At 51.8% G+C, this 27,893-nt stretch overlaps 1 protein-coding gene across 5 annotated transcripts in view; it reads left to right on the forward strand.

Annotated features, from left to right (window-relative positions):
- LOC140907130 (C-type lectin BpLec-like) overlaps positions 1–26,603 on the forward strand; it is a 57,448-nt gene extending 30,845 nt beyond the window's left edge. Inside the window, exons 1-7 of one of the 5 annotated variants that reach the window (XM_073332403.1) lie at positions 9,686–9,759; positions 10,063–10,399; positions 12,879–13,009; positions 16,610–16,755; positions 17,200–17,337; positions 22,377–22,491; positions 26,289–26,603. In XM_073332403.1, the coding sequence (XP_073188504.1) occupies positions 12,943–13,009; positions 16,610–16,755; positions 17,200–17,337; positions 22,377–22,491; positions 26,289–26,356 (534 nt within the window). In that variant the 5' untranslated portion in view covers positions 9,686–9,759; positions 10,063–10,399; positions 12,879–12,942 and the 3' untranslated portion in view covers positions 26,357–26,603. Of the gene's footprint in view, positions 1–9,685; positions 9,760–10,062; positions 10,400–11,972; positions 12,051–12,709; positions 12,792–12,878; positions 13,010–16,609; positions 16,756–17,199; positions 17,338–22,376; positions 22,492–26,288 lie in introns of those variants that run through there. The other 4 variants (XM_073332385.1, XM_073332394.1, XM_073332412.1 and 1 more) reach the window with 4 other exon arrangements.
- Positions 26,604–27,893: the final 1,290 nt, after the last annotated feature.

Below are 27,893 nucleotides of genomic sequence, written 5' to 3' on the forward strand. Positions count from 1 at the left end.
CCTTCCTTAGAAGTTTTTAAGGTCAGGCTTGACAAAGCTCCGGCTGGGATGATTTAGTTGGGGATTGGTCCGGCTTTGAGCAGGGGGTCCCTTCCAACCCTGATCTTCTATGATTCTATGATTCTATGAAGGACAAATGATACGGCTAGATTTTCGCTGGAACGTTTCAAGGGAGACTATGCCAGGCTGGGGAAGACGCTTAAGGAAATCGAGGCTCAGGTGATCTTTAGTGGGATTCTGCCTGTTCATAGAGAAAGGCAACAAAGATGTGACAAGATTATGACTATCAACAAATGGCTCAGGCACTGGTGCTATAAGGAGGGCTTTGGGATGTATGGCCACTGGGAGGCATTCATGGACAGAGGACTGTTCTCTTGGGATGGACTTCATCTGAGTAGGGACGGAAATAGACTTCTAGGATGGAGGCTGGCACAATTGATTAAGAGAGCTTTAAACTAGGAATTTGGGGGAGATGGTAGGGAGATGTCCAGGTAATCTCCATGCCGGATTTTAGCATTGAGAGGAAAGAAAACGAAGTAGGAGAGGATACAGCCATGGGTAGGAGAATGGACATCAGGAGGAAGGGTAGTGTACCTACCAGTCTAATAGGTCATTTTGGCTGCAGAATGTCTGTGCTAATCAGGCACAGAACGTGAGCGAGGCCAAACAGCAAAAATGAAGATGTTTGTACCCTAATGCGAGGAGCCTGGGTAACAAAATGGAGGAACTAGAGCTACCGGTGCAGGAAGGGAAACCAGATATTCTCGGGAGAACAGGAACAGGGTGGAATAGTCGTCACGACTGGAGTACGGGTATTGCGGGGTATGTGCGGTTTAGGAAAGACCGAAATGAAGGTAGAGGTGGTGGAGTAGCATTGTCTATCAATGAGGAGGTCGACTGTAAAGAAATAAGAAGTGATGGAATGGATAAGACAGAGTCCGTCTGGGCAAAAATCACATAGGGGAAGAAAACTACTAGAGTCTCCCTTGGGATAGAGCTTGGGGTGTGCTATAGACCGCCGGGATCCGATGTGGATATGGATAAAGAACTCTTTAATGTTTTTAATGAAGTAAATACTAATGGAAACTGTGTGATCATGGGAGACTTTAACCTCCCAGATAGAGACTGGAGGACGAGTGCTTGTAATAATAATAGGGCTCAGATTTTCCTAGATGCGATAGCTGATGGATTCCTTCAGCAAGTAGTTCCTGAACCAACAAGAGGGGATGCCATTTTAGATTTGGTTTTGATGAGTAGTGAAGACCTCATAGAAGTAATGGTTGTAGGGGACAGCCTTAGTTCAAGTGATCATGAGCTAACTCAGTTCAAACTAAATGGAAGGATAAACAAAAATAGATCTGTGACTAGGGTTTTTGATTTCAAAAGAGCTAACTTTAAAAAATTAAGGAAATTAGTTAGGGAAGTGGATTGGACTGAAGAACTTGTGGATCTAAAGGAGGAGGTGGCCTGGAATTACTTCAAGTCAAAGCTGCAGAAGCTATCGGAAGCCTGCATCCCAAGGAAGGGGGGAAAATTCATAGGCAGGAGTTATAGACCAAGCTGGATGAGCAAGCATCACAGAGAGGTGATTAAGAAAAAGCAGAAAGCCTACAGGGAGTGGAAGAAGTGAGGGATCAGCAAGGAAAGCTACCTTATTGAGGACAGAACGTGTAGTGATAAAGTGAGAAAGGCCAAAAGCCATGTAGAGTTGGACCTTGCAAAGGGCATTAAAACCAATAGTAAAAGGTTCTATAGCCATATAAATAAGAAGAAAACAAAGAAAGAAGAAGTGGGACCGCTAAACACTGAGGGTGGAGTGGAGGTTAAGGATAATCTAGGCATGGTCCAGTATCTAAACAAAATACTTTGCCTCAGTCTTTAATGAGGCTAATGAGGATCTTAGGGATAATGGTAGAATGACAAATGGGAAGGAGGATATAGAGGTAGATATTACCATATCCGAGGTAGAAGCGAAACTCGAACAGCTTAATGGGACTAAATCAGGGGGCCCAGATAATCTTCATCCAAGAATATTAAAGGAATTGGGACATGAAATTGCAAGCCCATTAGCAAGGATGTTTAATGAATCTGTAAACTCAGGGGTTGTATCATATGACTGGAGAATTGCTAACATAGTCCCTGATTTTAAGAAAGGAAAAAAAGTGATCCGGGTGTAACGATGCTGGTTCTGGCGGGACCCAACTGAGAGTGCCAATTCAGGACAAATTGCTCAGAGTAGGGCAGTTACAACCCAAGGCTGGGGTTTTTCCACCTCTAAGGAAACCAAACCAGCCAAACAGAGAGGACTTTGGTCTCACCCCACTGGCTAACCACAAGTCACACAAGCAATTCCCTTAGACACCCCAGTTTCCCAGTATCACCACCAGGGCCACTCGTTATGGGGACGAATGGTTATGAAAACCAATACCCCAGTAAAAGAACAAAGGTTCCCTCGATCCCAAAGGCCCAAGCCCCCAACCCAGGTCAATATACAAATCAGATCTTACCCACAAATCATGCTGTTGCCAATCCTTTAGCATCTAAAATCTAAAGGTTTATGCATAAAAGGAAAAAGAGAGAGATGAGAGCAAGAATGGGTTAAATGGAATCAATGACAGACAGTGATGGCAAAGTTCTTGGTTCAGGCTTGTAGCAGTGATGGAATAAACGGCAGGTTCAAACCAAGTCTCTGGAGAACATCCCCAGCTGGGAGGGGTCATTCAGTCCTTGGTTCAAAGCTTCAGTGTAGCCAAGTCCCTCCAGAGGTAGGAAGCAGGTTTGAAGACAAGATGGAGGAGCTGCAGCAGCTTTTTATAGTCTCTTGCTGTGTGGTCTCTGCTTTCTTTGTCCCAAAGACAAGCTGCCCATCACACGGCCTGGAAATACCGCAGAGTTCTGTCCATAGGCAGGTCCCCGCACACCTTGCTGAGTCCCAAGGCGTGTCTGTCTTCTCTCAGCGGGTCAATTAGAATCGTAGAATATCAGGGTTGGAAGGGACCTCAGGAGGTCATCTAATCCCATTCCCCTGCTCAAAGCAGGACCAACCCCCAACTAAATCATCCCAGCCAGGGCTATGTCAAGCCTGACCTTACAAACTTCGAAGGAAGGAGATTCCACCACTTCCCTAGGTAACGCATTCCAGTGCTTCACCACCCTCCTAGTGAAATAGTGTTTCCTAACTTGCAACCTAAACCTCCCCCACTGCAGCTTGAGACCATTGCTCCTTGTTCTGTCATCTGCTACCACTGAGAACAGTCTAGATCCATCCTCTTTGGAACCCCCTTACAGGTAGTTGAAAGCAGCTATCAAATCCCGCCTCATTCTTCTCTTCTGCAGACTAAATATCCCCAGTTCCCTCAGCCTCTCCTCATAACTCATGTGTTCCAGTCCCCTAATCATTTTTGTTGCCCTCCTCTGGACGCTTTCCAATTTTTCCACATCCTTCTTGTAGTGTGGGGCCCCAAACTGGACACAGTACTCCAGATGAGGCCTCACCAATGTCAAATAGAGGGGAACGATCACGTCCCTCCATCTGCTGGCAATGCCCCTACTTATACAGCACAAAATGCTGTTAGCCTTCTTGGCAACAAGGGCATGCTGTTGACTCATATCCAGCTTCTCATCCACTGTAACCCCTAGGTCCTTTTCTGCAGAACTGCTGCCGAGCCATTCGGTCCCCAGTCTGTAGCGGTGCATTGGATTCTTCCGTCCTAAGTGCAGGACCCTGCACTTGTCCTTGTTGAACCTCAACAGATTTCTTTTGGCCCAATCCTCCAATTTGTCTAGGTCCCTCTGTATCCTATCCCTGCCGTCCAGCGTATCTACCTCTCCTCCCAGTTTAGTATCATCCGCAAATTTGCTGAGAGTGCAATCCACACCATCCTCCAGATCATTTATGAAGATATTGAACAAAACCGGCTCCAGGACCGACCCTTGGGGCACTCCACTTGAGACCGGCTGCCAACTAGACGTGGAGCCATTGATCACTACCCGTTGAGCCCGACAATCTAGCCAGCTTTCTATCCACCTTACAGTCCATTCATCCAGCCCATACTTCTTTAACTTGCTGACAAGAATACTGTGGGAGACCGTGTCAAAAGCTTTGCTAAAGTCAAGAAACAACACGTCCACTGCTTTCCCCTCATCCACAGAGCCAGTTATCTCGTCATAGAGGGCAATTAGATGAGTCAGGCATGACTTGCCCCTGGTGAATCCATGCTGACTGTTCCTGATCACTTTCCTCTCCTCTAAGTGCTTCAGAATTGATTCCTTGAGGACCTGCTCCCCGATTTTTCCAGGGACTGAGGTGAGGCTGACCAGTCTGTAGTTCCCCGGGTTCTCTGTCTTCCCTTTTTTAACGATGGGCACTGCATTAGCCTTTTTCCAATTGTCCGGGACCTCCCCTGATTGCCATGAATTTTCAAAGCTAAACCCAGCCCCACCCTTACTTCCCTCCTGCTTCTGGCTTCAGATCTGGCCCCCATTATCCAGGTGCCCAGCACTGAAGGCGGTACCCCCCCGTGCAGCAGCGTGGACACAAAGAGAGCGATACGTCCCGTGCCACTCCTCTGTCCGTGCCGCTGGCTACAGCGCTGCCTTCAGAGGTGGGTGGACAGCCAGTGGCCACTGCCGCCTGGCCGCCCATCTCTGAGGGCCGCGCCACGTCGAGAAGCAGTGCAGAAGAAATAGCAGCCGTACCTCCCTCCCTGCCTTCCGCGCTGCCGTGGGCAGGGGCACCGAAGGAAGTGCGGTCTCGCCGTACAACGCCACCCTTACTTTTGAGCTCCTGCTGGCCGCGGTGCTGCTTTCCGAGCTGGTGGCCAGCCGGCAGCCACTGCTCTCCAGCCACCCAGCTCTGGGCGCAGAAGTCAGGGTGCGATATAATACCTCGCCACCTGGACGTCCGAGCTGTTGCTAATGGCGGCGCTGCCTTCAGAGCTGGGCAGACATCCAGCGGCCGCCACGCTCCAGCCGTCCAGCTCCGAAGGAGCCCACAAATAAGGCTGGCGTGGCCGACCCGTGCTTCTGCGCAGCTGATGATGGCGGCGCTGCCTTCAGAGCACGGCGGACGGAGAGCAGTGGCTGCTTGCCAGGGCGTTCACGTTGTTTGCGGTGTGGGAGAACTATTCTTTTAATCCCATTCCCGTCCCATGGGGTGGAATGGCAGGATTAAAAAAAGGTCCCACTCAGGACTCTAGTCAGGGGTTCCAATATGGTTGCTCATCCCGGGTGCTAAAATTCCTAGTTATGGCACTGTTTGTGGGCACCCTGTCTGCGGGAGCTGGCAAAAGCCCCGTATCGTGGCCTTGATGCCATGGCCATGCCTGACTATTGCCGTCTCAGTCACCTTAGCCAAAACCCGAGAGTGCTTTCGCTGGGAGAAAACCACACGGAGATCCTGATCTTGAGCACTGGCCCAGACGCTTTAGAAATGTTGTCGGCTTTGACTCCAGCCAGGACCGTGGTCTGGGTGGCCGGTGGCTGAGAAGACTGTGCTGGGGTAGTTCACACAGCTCCTCCTGGCTGTGGGGCAGGAGTGGTTAGTGCGGCCTGTCCCCAAGGTACTGGCTGATGTGGCGAGCCTGGGGGAGAATTATAAGGCAGCTGCTGAATCTCTGAGGCCTGAAGCCATGGTAGGGAATTCTGGGACATGTCCTGGAAGCCGCCAAAGCCAGCATAAGTCACGTAGTGTCCAGAATGACACTGTGTTGACTCTCTATGTCAACCTAAGCGCCACGCCCTCTGCGGAGGTGGAGTTATTAAGTCGGCGTAGTGGGTGAGTGACATCGCTGGGAGAAACGTTTTAGTGTAGATGCTTACAGGGTTAGGTTGACCTAAGCAGCCTTGCGTCGACCTAACTTGGCCGTGTAGACCATGCCTTACGCCATCACGGTTAACATAACCTGAGACCACGGGGTTCCGGTGTTCTCGGTAAGATTAATTCATGCAGCGTCCTACAAGCATTTCATAAAGTCTGAACACGACACACGTTCTTGTAGCTATAACACCTTGTGTAACAACACGAACCCCCGGATGCGCCGGACTGGTTGCCAGCTATGCATTAGTCAGTGTTCAGTGGGGCCCGGAGCCGTGGCCTGAGTTGGCATCCGCTCTGCCTGCGTCACAAAGCCTTGTAGAAAAGGTGCCTTTCCCAAACTCTTGGTGTTTTGAACAACTATTTAAAGCCACCACTAAACACAAAGCAGAAGCCAGCAGTGGCCTTGCACTGCACAGCAGCAGCTGGCCAAGGCTAACGCAAAGGCCAAGCCATACTGAGCTGTATTGGACCGCAGGGAGAGTCAGGGGAAGCTGGCTATCCCAGAGAGCAGCGAGATCCTCCCCCCTGCCAGGGCAAGGAGCCAGCACTTTCTTATCTCAGCTCATTGTCCTCTCGGTCTGTTGCTCACTCAGGGTCGGTCCTAACTGGTCACGACGGTTGCATGACTAAGGGAATTGCAATTGTGGCAGCAACTGTCACCTCTTAATGGGGCAATAAAATGGCACCTCCCATAACGGTCTGTGCAGGGGAGCTCTGGGCCTGACTCCTCGGCCCGTATCCCTAGCAGCGTGGGGTGGGTGCTGATCAGGACGGGGAGAGGCTGGCTCCCTGTCGGATGTTCTAGAAGAGATGTGGGGCACTGGGAGGGCAGGATCTGGTGCCCATCACAGGCCTGTGGTGCTGCCTGAGAGGGATGGCGGAAGCCACCTCAGTGCAATGCCCCTGCTCCATCTGGGAGGTGGGACAGCAGGACCCTCTGGTCAGTCGTACCTGGTGCTGGGGAGTAACTTGAGTATGGCTGGCCCTGGAGCCTGGGCAGGAAGAGATCGGCCCTCAGAGCTCCCAGAGCCAGGTGGTGGGGCCCTGGCCTGTCTGCATAATTGAATCAGCTCCCGAACTCTGGGGACCTTGGGCTGTTCCCACCACTAACCAGGACACCCTGGTCTCCTCAGCGACTCCCAGAGGGGCTGTTCCAGGAATCAGTCCCTTATGGCTATGAGCGATGAGGGTGGGTGACATTTGCCCTGTAACACAACGTGGGTGTCAAACAGCCAGGAAATGAATGACAGCTCCATGCAGAGGCAGAGCTTGAGCAAGTTTTTGGGGAGGAAAAGGTTTTCAGCAGAAACCCTGGGGCAGCAGGATATTACAGCACCTGACCCCTGGGACGGGAACTTTCCCATGTCCCCTTAGTTAGCCATAGGAACCACATTGATGTCATGAAACAGCCTGCTAGATGGAATTGTCTCAGCCAATAAGAGCCCAGATATACTCATCTCTTACATTGCTATAGAAATACCTGCTCTTCCATGATAGAATGTTAATTAGCAGCTGTTAAAGAGAATCATTTTTAATTCAGCAGCACTGGATAATTGGCACCCAAGGGTATTAAAAGACATGGCCAAGGAGCTGTCTGAAGCACTAATGTTGATTTTTAAGAAATGTTGAAACACTGAGGAACTTTTTGGAGGACTGGAGGAAAGCGAATCTTGTGCCAATATTTAAGAAGGGAAATGGGATGCCCTGGGTAACTATATGTCAGTTAGCCTGACACTGATTGGGGGCAAAATAATGGAAAGACTGTTCTAGGGTGCTGTCATAAATATAAAGGGAAGGGTAAACCCCTTTGAAATCCCTCCTGGCCAGGGGAAAGCTCCTCTCACCTGTAAAGGGTTAAGAAGCTAAAGGTAACCTCGCTGGCACCTGACCAAAATGACCAATGAGGAGACAAGATACTTTCAAAAGGTGGGAGGAGGGAGAGAAACAAAGGGTCTGTGTCTGTCTATATGCCGGTCTTTACCGGGGATAGACCAGGAATGGAGTCTTAGAACTTTTAGTAAGTAATCTAGCTAGGTATGTGTTAGATTATGATTTCTTTAAATGGCTGAGAAAAGAATTGTGCTGAATAGAATAACTATTTCTGTCTATGTATCTTTTTTGTAACTTAAGGTTTTGCCTAGAGGGGTTCTCTATGTTTTTGAATCTAATTACCCTGTAAGATATCTACCATCCTGATTTTACAGGGGGGATTTCTTTATTTCTATTTACTTCTATTTTTTATTAAAAGTCTTCTTGTAAAAAACTGAATGCTTTTTCATTGTTCTCAGATCCAAGGGTTTGGGTCTGTGGTCACCTATGCAAATTGGTGAGGCTTTTTATCCAACATTTCCCAGAAAAGGGGGGGTGCAAGTGTTGGGAGGATTGTTCATTGTTCTTAAGATCGAAGGGTCTGGGTCTGTAGTCACCTAGGCAAATTGGTGAGGCTTTTTACCAAACCTTGTCCAGGAAGTGGGGTGCAAGGTTTTGGGAAGTATTTTGGGGGGAAGGACGCGTCCAAATAGCTCTTCCCCAGTAACCAGTATTAGTTTGGTGGTGGTAGCGGCCAGTCCAAGGACAACGGGTGGAATATTTTGTACCTTGGGGAAGTTTTGACCTAAGCTGGTAAAGATAAGCTTAGGAGGTTTTTCATGCAGGTCCCCACATCTGTACCCTAGAGTTCAGAGTGGGGGAGGAACCTTGACAGGTGCAAACAATAAAGAATCAAGGCATGGCAGCATAATTACTGGCAATTAGCATGGGATTTTGTTAAGATTACAAATATGGTTGATAAAGGTAACTGTGTTGACATGAAAGACTTCGACTGTGTAAGGTATTTGGCTTAGTCCCAATGGACATTCTGATTAAAAACCTACTACAATATAAAACCGTCAATGTCACTCATACTAAATATGGTAAGAACTGGCTAACTAATAGATCCCAGAAGGTAACTGTCAATGGGGAATCACCATCCACCAGGGGTGTATGTAGCAGGGTCTTGCAGGGATCAGTTCTCAACCCTATGACAATCAATATCTTCTGCAATGATCTGGAAGATAATCTAAAATCACTGCTGGTGATATTAGCAGGTGAGAGAAGAATTGGTGGAGCGGTAAATAATGGTGGGGACGGGTCAGTTCTACAGATCTGCTCTAGTGAAACCAGACGCTCTGGGCCGGACACAGAACTCACTGGTGGGGTCTCTGGCCCATGTGACGCAGGAGATCAGACGAGATGATCACAATGGTCCCTTCTGGCTGTAACATCTGTGAAAACCAAGGCTCCCAGCCTGCCCCAGGCCCCTCGCAGGCCTTTGGGTCAGCGACTCTGAGCCTGTGTCCAAGTCCCTGGATAACAGACCCTGAGTCAACAGCCTCTTCCCCAGCACGGTCTGTAACAGGCAGCCCCGGCTCCTCATTCCACTGGCGCCATCGCTGTACGGTTTGGGTTATCGCCCCTCCCCCCATTCCCCACCTCCCGTCGTCGTTAGCAAACACAAGTGAACTGTGGGGGGAGAGACCCGGAAGGAGAGGCTGAGGGAGCTGGGATTGTTTAGCCTGCAGAAGAGAAGAATGGGGGGGGATTTGATAGCTGCTTTCAACTACCTGAAAGGGGGTTCTAAAGAGGATGTATCTAGACTGTTCTCAATGGTAGCAGATGACAGAACGAGGAGTAATGGTCTCAAGTTGCAGTGGGGGAGGTCTAGGTTGGATATTAGGAAAAACTTTTTCACTAAGAGGGTGGTGAAACACTGGAATGCGTTACCTAGGGAGGTGGTAGAATCTCCTTCCTTAGAAGTTTTTAAGGTCAGGCTTGACAAAGCCCTGGCTGGGATGATTTAACTGGGAATTGGTCCTGCTTTGAGCAAGGGGTTGGACTAGATGACCTTCTGGGGTCCCTTCCAACCCTGATATTCTATGATTCTATGATTTACAGCACTTGGGGTGAGTCTGATTCCTGTCACAGGAGTCACTCAGGGCTTGGGGGCTCAGGGCAGGTGTATATGGTGGTGGCAGGTGCCTTGTGAGGGGTGCTCAGGGACACGAGTGGGTGGATGGGGGGGCTGTGAGACAGCTGTGCGGGGGTGGATTGCTCACCGCTGGGTGCTCAGGGACAGGTGTGGGTGGTTGCTGGGTGCTCACCTCTGGGTGCTTGGGAACGGGGGCGGGGGGCGGTGGGTCACTCAGGCAGGAAGTTACAGGAAGTTAAACCATTGCTGTGTCCCCCACCCCATGCTCTCTCTGCAGGAATCCTGCCCCATGTGCCCCTCTGGGCCGTCCGTCTGCCTCAGCCCCTGCCCCAGGGCCCCCTCCCCAGCGCCAGGCAGTGACTCAGCAGAGATAACGCTGGCCCCACAAGCCACTCCAGGGCACCGCAGGGGGCAGCAGGAAGCTGAGCAGAAGCAGGGGGCAGATTGCCATCTCTTATCTGTGTCTTCACTCGGTTTGAACTGTCACATCTGGTCCCATTTCCAAATTCACCCTCCCCCCGCCGGGCTATAAACTCCCCGAGGACCCAGCACCTGGCACAGTACCCCAGTGCTCTGGACCAGCTGCCTAGACCGACCGACAGACAGACAGACAGGTGAGTCCCTGCCCCCTCCTTCCTTCTCCCCTCCACGCTGGGTGCTGGGCACTCGGTGGCAGCCAATCGCTGGGATGAGGTCTGGCGGCCAGACTTGCCCTGTGTGAGCTGCCTGGGCCCTGGGACAGGGTCCACCCGGCTCTCCACCCCCCACAGCCCTGCCCCACACCCGACATGGACCGGAGCTGAGCATCCTGTCCCAGAGAGCGGTGCCAAGGGCCCCATGCTCCCCGGCTGGCACTGAACCGGGTGTCTCCCCCTTTGTGAGTCCTGGCACATCACCCCCTGCAGGGTGGCACCTGGCCCTCATCCCCCTTTGGCCCTCCCCCACCCCAGGGATGTTTCATAAGCCCTCCCAGCCCCCACTCCGATGGAGCAGGGAGGGTGCGGGAAACCCCCATAGCAGATCAGGGAGGGCAGGAAGGGTGGGAGAAGCCCCCACAGCTGAGGAGGCCTGCATGGCAGGGAGCTGACAAACAGTCTAATCTCCAGCTAAGCTCACCCTTGCTGCGGCCGTGCGGTAACACAGAGGCCCTAAATGCCGACATCTAGGAACACACAACACAGGCCAGACTTACAGGATGGGGGCCTCTGTCTTGGGAACCAGGAACTCTGTAAAAGATTTGGGGGTGGGGCTGGATAACCAGCTGAACATGAGCTCCCATTGCAATGCTGTGGCCGAAAGGACTAATGCAAACCTGGGATACAAAACCAGGGGAATCGGAAGTGGGAGCAAAGAGGTTATTCTACGTCTGTTTTTGGCACTGGTGCGACTGCTGGTGGGATCCTGTGCCCAGTTCTGGTGTCCATGGTTCAAGAAGGATGTTGATAATTTGGAGAGGGGTCAGAGAAGAGCCAAGGGAAGGATTAAAGGATTAGAGAACCTGCCTTATCTGTTTAGCTGAACAAAAAGAAGGTTAAGGGGGGACTTAATTCCAGTCTATAAATACCTACATGGGGAACAGATATTTAGCAACGGGCTCACCAGTCTTGCAGACAAAGGTGGAACATGATCCAATGGCTGGGAGCTGAAGCTAGACAAATTCAGACTGGAAAGGAGGCAGAAATTGTTACCAGTGAGAGTAACTGGAACAACTTCCTCAGGGTCGTGGTGGATTCTCCATCATGGGCAATTTAAAAATCAACATTGGAAGTTTTTCTAAAAGCTCTGCTCTAGGCATTATTGTGGGGCAGGTCTCTGGCCTGTGTTTTACAGGGGGGTCAGCCCAGGTGATCACAATGGTCCTTCCTGGCCTTGCAATCTATGCATAAAATTCACATTAGGAGTCAGCTGGTGCTTGGAAATGAGATGAGTGAAGTTGCCAGGTGTCATGCTTCAAAGGGTCGGTGCTATGCCCGGCCTATAAACAGTCTCAGTCGCCCCAGATACAAGCAGCCAAGCAACAGAAATGTGAGAACAGAATCACTTCGGGTGCAAGTCTTACGCGGCTTTCATTTGGCCATGGTCAGCACCTACATACCCTGGTAATGGGCTCCCTTGAAATGCAGCAGAGAGACAGACACGAGGGAGCGTGGGCAGCCCAGAACAGGGCCAATACCTTGGACGCCGGCAGCGGCCTCAAGTTATAACCCAATTCTCACGGGCCTGATTGTCCCTGGCACCACACGTCACCATTTACACCAGCGCCCGGTACGTGTAAATCATCACCCAGGGAGGATGGTGCATTCCAGAGTCTCTTTGCACAGGTGTAAATGACAACACCCAATGCAGGGCATTGATGAGCCAAGCACAGGGTGCGTGATGGGCCAAGTGCTTCCTTGGGCTTGAGGGCCAGGAATTAGAAGTTGCCATTTTACCCTGCACTGATGAGGGCTTGATCCCGAGCTAGTGTGACTCCCATGGAGCTGCGGCTAGTTTACACTCGGTGCGGTTCTAGCCCCGGTGATTCTAACAAATCTGAGCAACGCCCACCCGCTGGGGGTCTGACCCCAGTGGACAGGACAAGGAGTAATGGTCTCAAGTTGCAGTGGGGGAGGTTTAGGTTGGATCTTTGGAAAAACTTTTTCACTAGGAGGGTGGTGAAACACTGGAATGCGGTGCCTAGGGAGGTGGTGGAATCTCCTTCCTTAGAAGTTTTTAAGGTCAGGCTTGACAAAGCCCTGGCTGGGATGATTTAATTGGGGATTGGTTCTGCTTTTGAGCAGGGGGTTGGACTAGATGACCTCCTGAGGTCCCTTCCAACCCTGATATTCTATGATTCTATGATTCAATCACCCTACACCAGACCGTACCCACTAGGGATCCCGCCCACCGACTTCAGGGGGACTCCAGCTGATTTACACTCTCTGGGGATCTGCCCGGAACTTTTCAGTCAGGGCCAGGGCACGAGGGCTCCCTGCAGCCACATTGATCTCAGTCCTGACAGATGGGGTGAGGGGGCTGGGGGCGGGGGGGGAGGAAATAGCTTTCATTTTATCTGTTATCTCAGCCCTGACAAACGCTTTCTCCTGGTCACAGGGACTGTCTCAGGTTCTTGTGGCCCATCTCCCTGGTGTGTTTTCCCCCCAGGGGAAGCGAGAAGATGCGGCCAGTCGCCTACTTCAGCCTCTGTCTCCTCGGCTGCCTGATCTTTAGCCCCTTGCTGGAAGGTGAGTCCCTGCCCGGCCCCCAGTGCTGGAGCCCCCAGGTGCTGTTTGCCCTCAATAGGAAGTGAATTCATTTCACTCAGGGGGCCCCAGCCCCACCATGTTGGAGAAGCCACCACAGCTGTGTCCCCAGAGCCCCTTCCCCACCAAGCCCATTAATCCAGACCCCACCCAGCAGCTCAGCACCTGCCTGAGGAGAGAGGCTGCTTCCTGCTGCCCCTGGCTTGAGTGCAGAGGGAATCCCTGAGACCTCCTGGGGCTGAGTGTGAGAGACAGGCTGGGAGCTAAACCTGCCCCCATCTCCTGCTGCTGCCTAGGGAATGACTTTCCTCACCGGGTGGGGGGTCGCGTCCTACCCAGGGAACAGAATGTGGGGAAAATGTCCCAAATGAGTCACTTCTCTTTTCACTGGGCTCAGAATGGTGCCTCTTCGTCAACTTGATCCCTCTGCTTTTGATAACCCAAAACCTTCCCTCTTTCTCCCCTCCAAAGAAAAATCTGGGGATCACAGACTATTTCTCTCCCCCTGAACCCCTTCCTTACATAGCCCCACAAATCTCTGCAGTTACTCCACATACTGCTAATCCCTCCCACACCCATCTGTTAGTAGCTCTCTGCCTTCCCTTCCCTCTATGGGTCCTCAGCTATCAGAGAATCATAGAAATGTGGGGCTGGAAGGGGCCTCCAGAGGTCACCTAGTCCAGGCCCACCCCCCATACTGAGGCAGGACCAAGCAAATCTACATCATCCCTGACAGGTGTCTGTCCAACCTGGTCTTAAAAACCTTCAGTGACAAGGAATCCACAACCTCCCTTGGGAGCCTGTTCCAGAGCTTCCCTGCCCTGCGAGTTAGAGAGTTTCTCCTAATATCTGACCTAACTCTCCCTTGCTGCAGATTAAGTCCACTGCTGCTTGTCCTGCCTTCACTGGACATGGAGGCAATTGATCACCGTCCTCTTTATGACACCCCTGAACATACATGAAGACTGTTCTCAGGTCGCCCTTAGTCTCTTTTCTCAAGGCTAAACATGCCCAGTTTGTTTGACCTTTCCCCATAGCTCAGATTCTCTCAACCTTTCATCATTTCTGTTGCTCTCCTCTGGACTCTCTCCATCTTATCCACGTCTTTCTGAAAGTGCGGTGCCCAGACCTGGACACAGAACTCCGGCTGAGACCTCGCCAGTGCCGAGCCAAGCAGGACAATGACCTCCTGCGTCTTACACACAACACTCCTGTTAACACACCTGTGACAGTCCTCGCTCGGGGGTTAGTCGGTAGGGGAACGTTCCCTAGTGGTCAGGGCTTAGGCACGTGACGTGCAGGGGGTTTGTTGGCAGGGGGGCCCAGGCCCTCCCACTACACCGGGCTCCAACCCAGGGCCCTTTGGGGGCTCTCAGTTATCTGACAACCAGGGCAGCTTAAGGCTGCCCTCCCTGGGCCAATTCCTACCACCCCCTCCCCGTGATTGTCCCCAGGACACTGTCTGGGTTTGGATGGTGTGAACAGTGTCCGTTCACCACCGAGCACCTTCTGGTGGCTGCGTGCAGGCGGTAGCTCTCTTCCTCTCTCACGTTGGCATCTGCCTCCTCCTGCAATATGGCCCCCTCCTGGGCCCGATCAGCCCTAGGGTCTTCCCCTTCTAGGGCCGTCCAAGCCAAGTGCAGGGGAATTAGCAAAACTCAGAGTCCATGGGAGAGGGGAATACTCCGCTCCCAGGCTGCTTCTGTAATAGGTCCTCCCTTCCCTCAGTGAGGATATGGACAGTTGTCGAGGGGAGAGATTCTGCCTTTCCCTTAGCTCAGCTCCCCTCTGCTGGAGCGGCAGGTCACAGGTCTGCTCTCTTCCCTGGGCTACCACCAACTGAGCTGCTCCCCTTCCCTTTAACTCCTCCTCCAGTTGGAGCATTTCCTACAGGTGTGGTGGAGCCGCAAGTTCCCTAACCTCTGTTTGCGCACGGTGGGGTTTGTATACCCCGTCACAGCACCCCAGGGTGATATCAGCCGCCTTCTCAACTGCATCACACTGTTGACTCATACTCAGTTTGTGACCCACTCGAACCTCGAGATCCTTCTCAGCAGCGCTATCGCCTAGCCAGTTAGTCCCCATTCTGTGCTTGTGCATTTGATTCTTCCTTCCGAAGGGAAGAACTTCGCACTTGTCTTTATTGAATTTCATCTTGTCGATTTCAGACCAATTCTCCAACTTGTCAAGGTCATTTTTAATTCTAATCCTGTCCTCCGAAGTGCTAGCAACCCCTCCCAGCTTGGAGTCATCCATTGTGAAGTCCATTGTGATTATTGTGCTGCTGTAATTTCTACTCTTCCTTAGAATCATGAAATCTTTCATTTCATGGTCACTTTCACCCAATTATCTTCACTTCAGATTCTCAACCAATTCCTCCCCGTTAGTCAGAATTAAGTCTAACATGGCTTTTCTTCTTTTTACTTTCTGCGCTTTGGGAAATAGATGTTATCTCCAATACATTCTAAGAATGTTTTTTAAAATTTTATGTTTTGCCATATTGCTTTTCCAACAGATATCTAGGAAGCTGAAGTCCCCCCATTAGTACCAGGGGTCTTGTCTTTTGGATATTTCTGTTATTTGTTCTAGAAATACCCCATCCACCTCCTTCTCCCCCTGATTTGGTGATCTAGAGTAGATCCCTACCATGACATCACCCCTCTTTTTTCCCCCTTTTATCTTTACCCGGAGACTTTCAGTTGGTCTGTCTCTCACCTTCTGGACCTCAGAACAAGTATATACATTCTTGATGTCTAATACATAATCTCCTCCCTTTTTTCTCTGACTGTCTTTCTTGAACAAGCCATACCTCTCTATGCCAGTATTCCAGTCATGAGATCTATCCCACCAAGTCCCTGTGAGGCCAGCTAAGTCATGATTTAGCTTATATGCTCATACTTCCTGTTCTTCTGTTTATTCCCCATACTCCTTGCGTTTGTGTATAGACACCTGAGATGCAGAGCAGATTCCCACCCTGTTATCCCTCTTGTTGCTCCTATGACCCCATTGTAATTTTCCATTTCCCCTCCCCCAACATTTAATCTTCTGTTAAGGTCACCTGTGGGATTTTGTCACTGCCCCTTTTCAGCCCAGTTTAAAGCCCTCCTCAGTAGGTTGGCAAATCAGTGTGTGGCGTCCCTTCATCCTCTAATATACTACAATGCCCCCAACCTCCCCTCTGCTCCCAGTCCCACCAGTGTCCCCATGACACCCAGTGCTGCCCACCTCACCCCATAACCCCCTGTATACTTTGACTCAACCCCCTTGCTACCCCGCCCCATCAGGTTCCCCAGTGCCCCTGCACAGAAGATAGGAGGCGACCATCTTCCTTGAGGGCAGCCCAGCTCCTGTCCCCCCGGGAAGGGAGACAGTGGTAATGTTCACTAGGGCAGCCTCACTGCCACAGACAGAGGGGGCAAGGGGGGGGCAGCCGGTTTCACTGAGTGGCTTCAGCTCCATGGAAAGTAGCAGGAGACAGTGGCCATTTTGAGAGAAGGCAAACGTTCCGAGGATTGTTGAGATCTGCAGGAGCTGGAATGATGGCAACTGACAGCTCCGATCCCATTCTCTTCTCCGAAACAGCCTCTCCCCGCCATTTCCTCTCTCCCCATCCCGCCTCCTCTCTCGGATCAGGAGCCGAGGCCAGGTCCTGTCCCAGTGGCTGGCTGTACTACCATCACCATTGCTACGGGTTCTTCCCCGGAAAAACGACCTGGGCAGAGGCTGAGGTACCAGGCTCCTCTCAGGGGCCCTGGGGACGTGTGGGTTAGTTGGGGGGGGGGGGCTGGAGGGGTTGGTGACGTCACCACTGGTCCCTGGGCCCAGGTGCTGGAACTAGGGCTACGGGCGGTGCAGCCGCACCCCCGGCTTGAAGTGGTTTCCATCACACCCAGGGTTCGCGGCTTGGTTCGGTGGCTCTCAGCACCCCCACTGTGCAGCTGTTCCAGCTGTCCCTGTCCGGGGGTGTCTCTCTGCAGCGGTGGGGTGGGGAGGCTGCAGAGGTGACGTGGCTGGTGCCAGGCCCTGGGGCTCGGGAACAGGCACCGAGAGGGGGCTCTCTCCTCACAGCCGTCCCTGCTCCTGCTGCAGCCTTGTGGGGCAGGACCCCACACCAGTGCCAAACAGCGCCCCCTGCAGGGGGGTAACAGGCCTCACCGATGTCCCTGCCACAGGTGGAGTGTCAGCATCAACGCAAGGGGGCCCACCTCGCCTCCATTCTCAATGAGGCAGAAGGGAACGTGGTGGCCAGATACATCAAGAAGACACGCTCCAAGGATTCTGTGTGGATCGGACTCCACAACCCCCAGCATGTGAGTGCCCAGAGCCGGCTTTGGCCTCTGGCAGCTGCTTCTCCTATTGGAGGTTTCCCAGGCACTCTGCAGAGACCATGCTCCATGGACCCTTCATAGGAGCTGCCAGGATCTCCCTCCCCCATTCCTTCTCCCCTTCTCCCTGTCATGGGCACCAGCATCTCCCACTGCACTCCACCTTTAACCCCTGCCCTCCTGCACCCTTTCCATCTCCATCCTACGTTGAGGTCTAACTCCCCTTTGGCTTTTCCCTTCTAAATACAACCAGGCCCTGGTCTCCCTGGTCATCAAATGAACCTTTGACCTGAACCTACCTCTCCAGCTACTGCCCGATTTCCCTTCCCCTCTCCCACTTCATGCAATGTGCAGTGCCCTCCCCCCACATCCCATCTCCACTCCACCCTCACCAAGTTTTTTAGCGACTTTTTCCTGCCCAAAACTTGAGTCTCTGCTCCCCAGTGACCTCTGGATTGCCCCTGACACTGCTGGTTGCTCCCTCAGCTTGGGGATCGTGTCATCACCTGCTTCCCCTTAGGAGAGCCCCCAGCTCGTTAGGGCAGGGAGATGAAGGGGGAGCAGTCACAGGCTGGGAAGGAGGCCCCAGATGGGGACGTAGCAGTTGCAAGTGTAACGCTTCTGCCAGGTGGAGTTGACAGCAACCAGGCCTGGGTTCAATATGTAGGGGTTCCTCTTAACAATATAACACAGAACTGGCTCGAGCCCCCACCTGGTAACCTGGGACAATTACACACCACCCCTGGGCACCTCTAAGAGGCCATACTTCTCCTCTCATACCCACCAAGTGTGGGTGTAGAAAATAATTTTTTAATAGAAGGAGGGAAGGAACCCAGCATTAATTTGGGAAAACGCCACAAGCAGGATTCCTAAACATAAAACCATGAACAAACCCCCCACCCCATAGTGTGCTGGGTAGCGCCCTTCTGTTTCAGGGTTGAGTCCAAAACCCTTTCATTTACCTGTGATGGGTTCCCCTCTAGGATGCCACCTGGAATTGGGGTACCACTGAGCACCCTGACTCACTAGCCTGGGCTTCTTCTCACACTGTACTGCTGTGACAAGCTGCAAAGCCCTCCAGTCTGCACTTTCACCAGCATTCACACAGGTAGGGACACACCCTGCTGCAGTTACACACAGGCTCTCTGACAACCAGCTTCCCAGCCTAGGACCCCAGAGCAGCACCGTCCTGCCCTGGTCAAATCTGGCCAGTGTAAAGGTTTATTACCCGGTCCGACGCTCCCTCAATGTGAAGAGGAAAACGCACACTTGTGGTAACCAAGCAGAGGCTTCCCCCAAGCACTGCAGTCAAAGCTCACTGGTTTAGAGTGAAACAAAAACAAGTTTATTAACTACAAAAGATAGATTTTACGTGATTATAAGTGATAGCAAACAGATCAAAGCAAATTACCTAGCAAATAAAGCAAACTAAGCTTAATATACTAAATAGATTGGATATGAATTAGCAGATTCTCACCCTTACTCATGGCACAGGCAGACTTTAGAGTCTCAAGGCACAAACTATGCTTGCTTTACAGCTTGGAATTCCTAGGTGTTTCATACAGAGGCTAGAAATCCCGTTAGCCTGGGTCCAGCACTTCCCCCAGTTCAGTCTTTTTTCCTCAGATGTTTCCAGGAGTCTCCTTGTGTGGGGAGTGAAGAACCACAGATGATGTCACTCTCTGCCTTTAGCATAGGGTGGGAACCCTTTGTTTCAAAGCTTGGTTCCCAGAGCGGATTGTGGAAAAATACTGATATCCCAAGATGGAGTCCAGCATCATGTGGCCTGGTCACATGTCCTTGTAGAGTCATAGCAGCCATCACTCACAGGCTGTCTCTAGCATTCTCAGGAAGGCTCATCAGGTGGGGGATAAGCTTCTCTTAAGGCCTATTGTTCTTTCTAATGGCCCATAACCCTGAATAAGCCCTTTACAACCAGCTATTTAGACTGAAAGCATGCTGTCTAGTGGACGATACCCAGGTGTAACTACATTTGAAGTACAGATACATTGTCAGTATTTATAACTTCAGATAGAAAAACTATATATGTATACAAAGAGGATAATCATATTCAGCAAATCATAACTTTTCCAGTCACACCTCACATGACTTATCTTGCATAAAATCCATCACAATTATGCTATAATCCTATCACTATGAAGAATATGGGGTGCAGTGTCACAGTACCCCTCCCTTCTCTGTCTACCGCACCCCACTCACATTTGTTATCCTTAGTCAGTGAACACCCCAAGTTCAGAGGTGCACCTGCGTGTTCACCTCACAGCCTCGTGGGATAGGGAGGAGAAGGCATCTTGTTCACTCCACCATCCGGGCCCTTGCTCTAGCATCATCTGCCCTGCGGCCACCTCTCTGCTCCACTGTTTGCTGAGGCCCACCCGCTGTTTCCTGTGCCGCTTGTCACTGACGCACACCGCCACTTTCTCTTGCCACCTGCCTCTCTTCTGTGATCTCTGCAGCTTGGTCTGCTGAGGTTCCACCCGGCGCTCAGTCACTTTCGGCTCTCCGTGGAGAACCTCATTGCTGAAGCAGGCTTGGCAGAAACGCTGTCCCACAGCAGACGTTTTCAGCTGTAGTGATCGCTTAACAAAAAAAAAAGACCCCTAATGGAGCCTTAATTAGCTCTGTCTTTGAACAGTAGGAGGGGCATTTTAAACCATGCCTAAGACTCTTAGGCAGAGCCCCTACCTCCAGGGAAGACACCTATCCCCGCCCCCTCTCACCCTTCACAGGGTCTGGCATCTGAGCCGCCTGGTTAGCGAGTTCAGTTCAGCTGAGGGTGACCTCCTCAGTCAGGGCAGGCTAAGCACCGTTCTGCTGCCCTTTCCTGATACAGTAAGGATAACAACATTTCATTAGCCTACGTTCAGTACTAAAGCGATTTGTAACCCAACACCAGCCAGAGTTGATCACTTTGCCAGCCCAGCTCTGTCTGCTCATACCTAGCCAGACTGGGTTTGTTCATTTAATTACGGTCCGGTCCCGAAGCCCAGCTCTTCACTAGTTGTCAGGGCAGAGCTCATTCAAGCCTTGCTTACATGAACATAGGACTGAAAAGAACCTGCAGGCTCACCGAGTCCAGCCCCCGCTATGGCAGGCAACCCTGTTATATCATCCCCTTTGTAAACTTGTCAAGCTCCATCTGAAGCTTTGTCTCCATCAGTTTCCTTTCCATCCAAACTTTTCATGGGGGCGCTGGGGTCAGGAGGCCCCCTGAACAGCACACACAGACACAGGCTATGGATCCCATTAAGAACGGCCATACAGTGTGTCAAGGTTCCTTCCCCACTCTGAACTCTAGGGTACAGATGTGGGGACCTGCATGAAAGACCCCCTAAGCTTATTCTTACTAGCTTAGGTTAAAAACTTCCCCAAGGTACAAACTTTGCCTTGTCCTTGAACCCTATGCTGCCACCGCCGAGCGTTTTAAACAAAGAACAGGGAAAGAGCCCACTTGGAGACGTCTTCCCCCAAATATCCCCCCAAGCCCTATGCCCCCTTTCCTGGGGAAGGCTTGATAATAATCCTCACCAACTGGTACAGGTGAACACGGACCCAGACCCTTGGACCTTAAGAACAATGAAAAATCAATCAGGTTCTTGAAAGAAGAATTTTAATTAAAGAAAAGGTAAAAGAATCACCTCTGTAAAATCAGGATGGGAAATACCTTACAGGGTAATCAGATTCAAAACATAGAGAATCCCTCTAGGCAAAACCTTAAGTTACAAAAAGACACAAAAAACAGGAATATACACTTCATCCAGCACAGCTTATTTTACCAGCCATTAAACAAAAGGAAATCTAATGCATGTTCCAGCTAGATTACTTACTAACTTAACAGGAGTTGTAAGGCTGCATTCCTGATCTGTTCCCGGCAAAAGCATCACACAGGAAGACGAACCCTTTGTCCCCCTCCCCTCCAGATTTGAAAGTATCTTGTCCCCTCATTGGCCATTTTGGGTCAGGTGCCAGCGAGGTTCTCTTAGCTTCTTAACCCTTTACAGGTGAAAGGGTTTTGCCTCTGGCCAGGAGGGATTTTATTGCACTGTATACAGAAAGGTGGTTATCCTTCCCTTTATATTTATGACACAGGGTCAGACCAAAGGTCCATCCAGCCCAGTATCCTGTCTACTGACAGTGGCCAATGCCAGGTGCCTCAGAGGGAGTGAACCTAACAGGTGATGATCAAGTGATCTCTCTCCTGCCATCCCTCTCCACCCTCGGACAAACAGAGGCTAGGGACACCATTCCTTACCCATCCTGGCTAATAGCCATTAATGGACTTAACCTCCATGAATTTATCCATGATCAAACAGGTAATGATTCCTCAGACCTGAGGCTGGATTGAACCCAGAGCCGGAAACGTGTGAGGCTCTGTATCCCATTTTCTAGTCTCCTCATCCATCTAGCTCCCCCTGGCCTGGAAAGAGATTGGATCTAGTACTCTGACTCCCAAAGCCAGAGCCAGCACCCCTAGAGGTGAAAGGCCCCATGTCCCCTTCTCTGATTCTACTGAGCTAGCCAGTCCTGATAACTTGGGGCCAGACTGGTGCTCAGCCCACTACAGGAGAAAAGGCCCTGTATCCCATTCCCTGACCCAACCAGCATCTCCATCTCAGGTGCACTTTTCTTTTGCTTAAACAAGATGAGATCACCCAGCTTAAAACCACCAGTGCCCGACGGCAGGCTGTGCCCATGGGGTTTAGGGACTAGAACATACTCTAGAGCGACTCTGTTCCATTACGAGGAGTTTTGTTAATTCAGGCAAAGAGCTTGGAAGGCAGAAGGTAAAGTTTATGTGCTAAGTGTTACTATTGGATCAGGGTCTCCAGGGCCTCTTCCCCTGAGCTGGCCTCTCCCCACCCACTGCCCCACGGACCTTCCCCGACTCCCTCCCACTGCCTGAGTAGGGCACATCTTTGTTGGGTTCAGGTGTTTCTATGGTGCCTTATCACCAAGGTCTCTTCTCCCCGGGACCCAACAACCTTTCTTCCCTGTCTCTGCAGAACAATTGCTGGAAGTGGACAGATGGGTCGCTGTATCATTACAGTGCTTGGAACCCTGGGGAACCAAACAATGTGCATAACGCTGAGTACTGTATCGAGCTGCTGAACTACAGGGGTAAGCAGACAGCTCAAACACACATTCACCCACAAAGGAGCCAAGACAGGACCTGGCAGAGATGGCCTCCTGTCCAGGCACCCTGCCTCTCTCTCTCTGCTCACACTGCTGCGCTCCAGAGATAATCCCCTCATCTCACCTGGGAACTCCTCCCCCACGCGTCCCAGGTTGAGGCTCGGCTCAGCTCCAGTCCGAGGCAGGCCAGGCTGTACATTTGGCCCCAGATGCTCAGTTAAAGGGAAAGACCAGAGCAGAGGAATTGCCCACTAGGGGCCACATAGGTGGGGCATGGGTTCTTCAGTTGGTGCCTTGGTGGCTTTTGCCACCCTGATTCCGGAGGCAACCAGGGGGCTCTTTGGGCCCCAGGGCAATTTAGAGCAACCTCAGGGCTGCTCTGACTGTGGCAGTAACAACCTGGATTGCCAGAGCTCAGTGGCTTCCGCCACACCCTGCCTGTCCCTTATGCTGCGGGGGCCAGGACTGGGCAGGGCAGCTGTCTCTGCTGGGTTTCCCTACGCACAAGGAATCCCCAGCTGGCCGTTTAAGCCAGCTTCCAGCTATCCGTGTTGCTGGAGTGGCCTGGGGGGCGGAGAGGGGCTGAGGGTCTCATCCCATTCGCTGGCAATAGGACAGAGAGCTGGGTGAACAGGGAAAGCTCACTCCCTAATTCATGAGTGACTCATTGTTCATGAAAACAACCAGGAGTTCGGTGGCACCTTAAAGACTAACAGATTTATTTGGGCAGAAGCTTTCGTGGGTAAAACCCCACTTCTTCAGATGCATGGAGTGAAAATTACAGATGCAGACATAAATATACTGGCACATGAAGAGAAGGGAGTTACCTCATAAGTGGAGAACCAGTGTTGACAGGGCCAATTCGATCAGGGTGGATGTAGTCCACTCCCAACAATAGATGAGGAGGTGTCAATTCCAGGAGAGGCAAAGCTGCTTCTGTCATAAGCCAGCCACTCCCAGGCCCTATTCAAGCCCAAACTAATGGTGTTAAATTTGCAAATGAATTTTAGTTCTGCTGTTTCTCTTTGAAGTCTGTTTCTGAAGTTTTTTTGTCCAAGTACAGCTACTTTCAAATCTGTTACTGAGTGTCCAGGAAGATTGAAGTGTTCTCCCACTGGCTTGTGTGTGTTACCGTTCCTGATGTCCAATTTGTGTCCATTTATTCTTTACGTAGGGACTGTCCGGTTTGGCCAACGTACATGGCAGAGGGGCATTGCTGGCAGAGGATGGCATAGATCACATTAGTAGACATGCAGGTGAATGAGCCCCTGATGGTGTGGCTGATGTGGTTGGGTCCTCTGATGGTGTCACATGAGTAGATATGGGGACAGAGTGGGCAACGAGGTTTGCTACAGGGATAGGTTCCTGGGTTAGTGGTTCTGTGGTGTGGTGTGTAGTTGCTGGTGAGTATTTGCTTCAGGTTCGGGGGCTGTCTGTAAGCGAGGACCCAGAAATCACCTACTACAGGACAGGCGCCACAAGGAAAATAACAGAACGCCACTGACCATCACATACAGCCCCCAGCTAAAACCTCTCCAATGCATCATCAACGATCTACAACCTATCCTGGAAAACGATCCCTCACTCTCACAGACCTTGGGAGACAGGCCAGTCCTTGCTTACAGACAGCCCCCCAACCTGAAGCAAATACTCACCAGCAACCACACACCACACAACAGAACCACTAACCCAGGAACCTATCCCTGCAACAAAGCCCGTTGCCAACTGTGTCCACATATCTATTCAGGGGACACCATCACAAGGCCTAATAACATCAGCCACACTATCAGAGGCTCGTTCACCTGCACATCCACCAATGTGATCTATGCCATCATGTGCCAGCAATGCCCCTCTGCCATGTACATTGGTCAAACTGGACAGTCTCTACGTTAAAGAATAAAGGGACACAAATCAGATGTCAAGAATTATAACATTCATAAACCAGTAGGAGAACATTTCAATCTTCCTGGACACTCAATAACAGATTTGAAAGTAGCTGTACATGAACAAAAAAACTTCGGAAACAGACTTCAAAGAGAAACAGCAGAACTAAAATTCATTTGCAAATTAAACACCATTAATTTGGGCTTGAATAGGGACTGGGAGTGTCTGGCTCATTACAAAAGCAGCTTTGCCTCTCCTGGAATTGACACCTCCTCATCTATTGTTGGGAGTGGACTACATCCACCCTGATCGAATTGGCCCTGTCAACACTGGTTCTCCGCATGTGAGGTAACTCCCTTCTCTTCATGTGCCAGTATATTTATGTCTGCATCTGTAACTTTCACTCCATGCATCTGAAGAAGTGGGGTTTTACCCACGAAAGCTTCTGCCCAAATAAATCTGTTAGTCTTTAAGGTGCCACCGGACTCCTGGTTGTTTTTGTGGATACGGACGGATACGGCTCTCCCCCGATCATTGTTCATGGGCCATGCTAGTCACGTGACTCGCCCAGCCGCAGATGCTCCTGAGTCTGAGTGTTCAGGAGCGTTGGCACGAATGCTCCTTCCCTCAACCTCACACTGGGCAGGATTTGCTTTTCCATTATCTCCTACTGAAAAAGAGTCATTCATCCAATCATGGAGCGGGAGCAATGCCATGTGACCTGCATGACCAATCAAACACTCAGCAAATCGTTAAAGTGAAAAATTTGCAAAGCCAGTGTGGGTACCATTTCTGAATAACGCGCCCAGGGCTCTGTGGCACTGCAAACGGGAGAAAGGGTGAAGTTCACAGCAATTCATAGATTCAGAGATACTAAGGTCAGAAGGGACCATTATGATCATCTAGTCCGACCTCCTGCACAACGCAGGCCACAGAATCTCACCCACCCACTCCTGCGAAAAACCTCTCACCTATGTCTGAGCTATTGAAGTCCTCAAATCGTGGTTTAAAGACTTCCAGGAGCAGAGAATCCTCCAGCAAGTGACCCGTGCCCCATGCTACAGAGGAAGGCAAAAAACCTCCAGGGCCTCTTCCAATCTGCCCTGGAGGAAAATTCCTTCCCGACCCCAAATATGGCCATCAGCTAAACCCTGAGCATATGGGCAAGATTCACCAGCCAGAATCCTTTGTGCTGTCCCTTGGGGAGAGATGCTGCCCCGGGCCACACACAAACCCAGATGTGCAGGAGATGGAGGTAGGGCCGGCTCATTCAGCACAGAGCGAGCTGGTGTCACACTTCCTGAGCTTGTCTCCCTGCTGGCACCTAGCCAGGGCTCTCACGCTCTCCTTTCTGGCCTTTTGAGGGGTGTTGGGGGGGGTGGGTGGTAACAGCAGTCGCAGATCGAGAGGCAGCGTGGTCTAGTGGACAGGTACGGGACTCTGACTCCAGAGACCTGGCTTCTATTCCCAGCCCTTCCACTGAGCTTCTGGGTGACCTCGGGCAAGTCACTTCTCCACTCTGGGCCTCAGTTTCCCTTCCCACCTCTTGTCTATTTAGACTGTGCGCTCTCTGGGCAGGGATTGTCTGTCAGTGTGTGTATGGACACAGCACCTAGCACCAAGAGGCCCCGTTGTGCTCTCATCAGACACATTCCAACACAATAGAAGAGGGTCTTCCACTGTCACGCTGACTCAGCGTCCCTCAGAGAGCGATGGAACCTGTCCCTGTCTGAGGCACATGGGCCTTCACCTTCAGCCTCCTCATCCTCACAGCCTCCTGCACAGGAGCTGTGGGGTCTTCTCTCAGCAGGATGCAATGAGGGGGGGGGTCACTGTAAGGGCAGGAATGGCCCCACTTGCCCTTCCCCTGCCCCAGTGTTTTCTGTTTTGCCTTCTAGATTTTAAGAAATGGAACGATATTACCTGTAACAAGCAAAACACCTACATTTGCAAGTATGGACTCTAGCGAGGGGAGTCGCTCGCCTGCGCCTGAAGGGGGAGCTCAGCACCTGGGATGCAAAAGACCTGGGCTCCTTGGGCATGATCAGGCAACGTCCCAGACATTCGGATGCTTTTGCTACTTCAAGGACCAGTCCCCTCCCTCCCTGAGAGACCAGATCTCACTTCCCCAGCTGCAAACTCTCTTCCCCCAAGTGTCTCTGTTCGAGTTACACTCCTGCCCCTTCCCTCCCTTCCCCTCAATGTCTGCATCCCACTACAATAATAAACTCTCCTGAGCATGCAGTTCTGTGTGTCTCCTCTGTCCCATTCCTGGCCCCCATGTAGACGAGTCCATCCTGCCCCCTCTGACTGTGTCCTGAACTGCCCAGATCCCACTGGAGGAGAGGAAGGGAACCCCCAGAGGGAGGCAGGATGGGCCTGGCCTTTTGGATAAGGGACAGGATTTGGTCTCCCTCCAGAGATCTGCAATAAGCAGAGTTTCCTCTTTTCTGGCCCACCCTCCCTGTGTCATCTCCTCCTGGTCTCATCTCCACTCAGGCACTAAGTGCCTCAAAGCAGGGACGTGTCTGTCTGTTCTGTAAACATCAGAGCCCCGCAGAGCTGGAATCGTGACTCAGGCTGCGAGTTTGTGACGGAGGTCACGGATTCTGTGACTTTCCGGGACCTCCGGGACTTTTGCAGCAGCCGGTGAGCTTGGCTCGGGGGCAGCTCAGGCAGTCCCTGCACCAGGAGCACCAGCCACTGCTGGGGCAGTCCCAGGCCACCATGCCCACCCCCCCCCCCAGCGCTTACCTGGGGGGCTCCCCAGAAGCGGTGACATCCCCTCGCTCAGCTGCTATTCAGAGATGTGGCCAGGCAGCTCTGTGCACCTGCTTCCACCCAGGGCACCATCCCCGCAGCTCACATTGTCTGGGAGGCGGCCAACGGGAGCGGTGCTTCCAGGCAGAGGCAGCGCACAGAGCTGGGCTGGCCACGCCTCCCCCTAGCAGCTGAGTGAGGGGGATGTCGCTGCTTCCGGGGAGCCCCCCAGGTAAGCACTGCCAAGAGCCCACCTCACCCTATCCCTTGCCCCAATCCCCTGCTCCTCCCACACCCAAACTCTGCTGCTGGGGAGGGGGAAGGCGTGGAGCCGGGTAGGGAGCCTGCCAGCCCCACCAACTCCCAGCACCACCAGGGTCCCAGGCCATGCGCTGCTGCCCGCCCTCTCTCCATCACCAGCAGGGGTCCCGGGTCACCCCCCCCCCACCTGCCCACCCCAGCACAGGGCCACCCTCCCCCAGCACCCACAGGGCCTCTGGGCAGCCCCCGCCCCCCAGTTTTAGTCACCAGTATTTTTAGGAAAAGTCATGGACAGGTCACAGGCCATGAATATTTGTTTACAGCCCGTGACCCATCTGTGTCTTTTACTAAAAATACCCATGACTAAAACGTTGCCTTAATTATGACCCTCCACAGCCGGCACTAGAGGACTAAGAGCTAGTAGCTGAGAGCTGTAGCAGACTCCTAGGATCAGGCACTGCGAGGGACACGTAGCACACACA

The sequence above is a fragment of the Lepidochelys kempii genome, chromosome 1, assembly GCF_965140265.1.
Source record: "Lepidochelys kempii isolate rLepKem1 chromosome 1, rLepKem1.hap2, whole genome shotgun sequence".
Taxonomy (NCBI): domain Eukaryota; kingdom Metazoa; phylum Chordata; order Testudines; family Cheloniidae; genus Lepidochelys; species Lepidochelys kempii.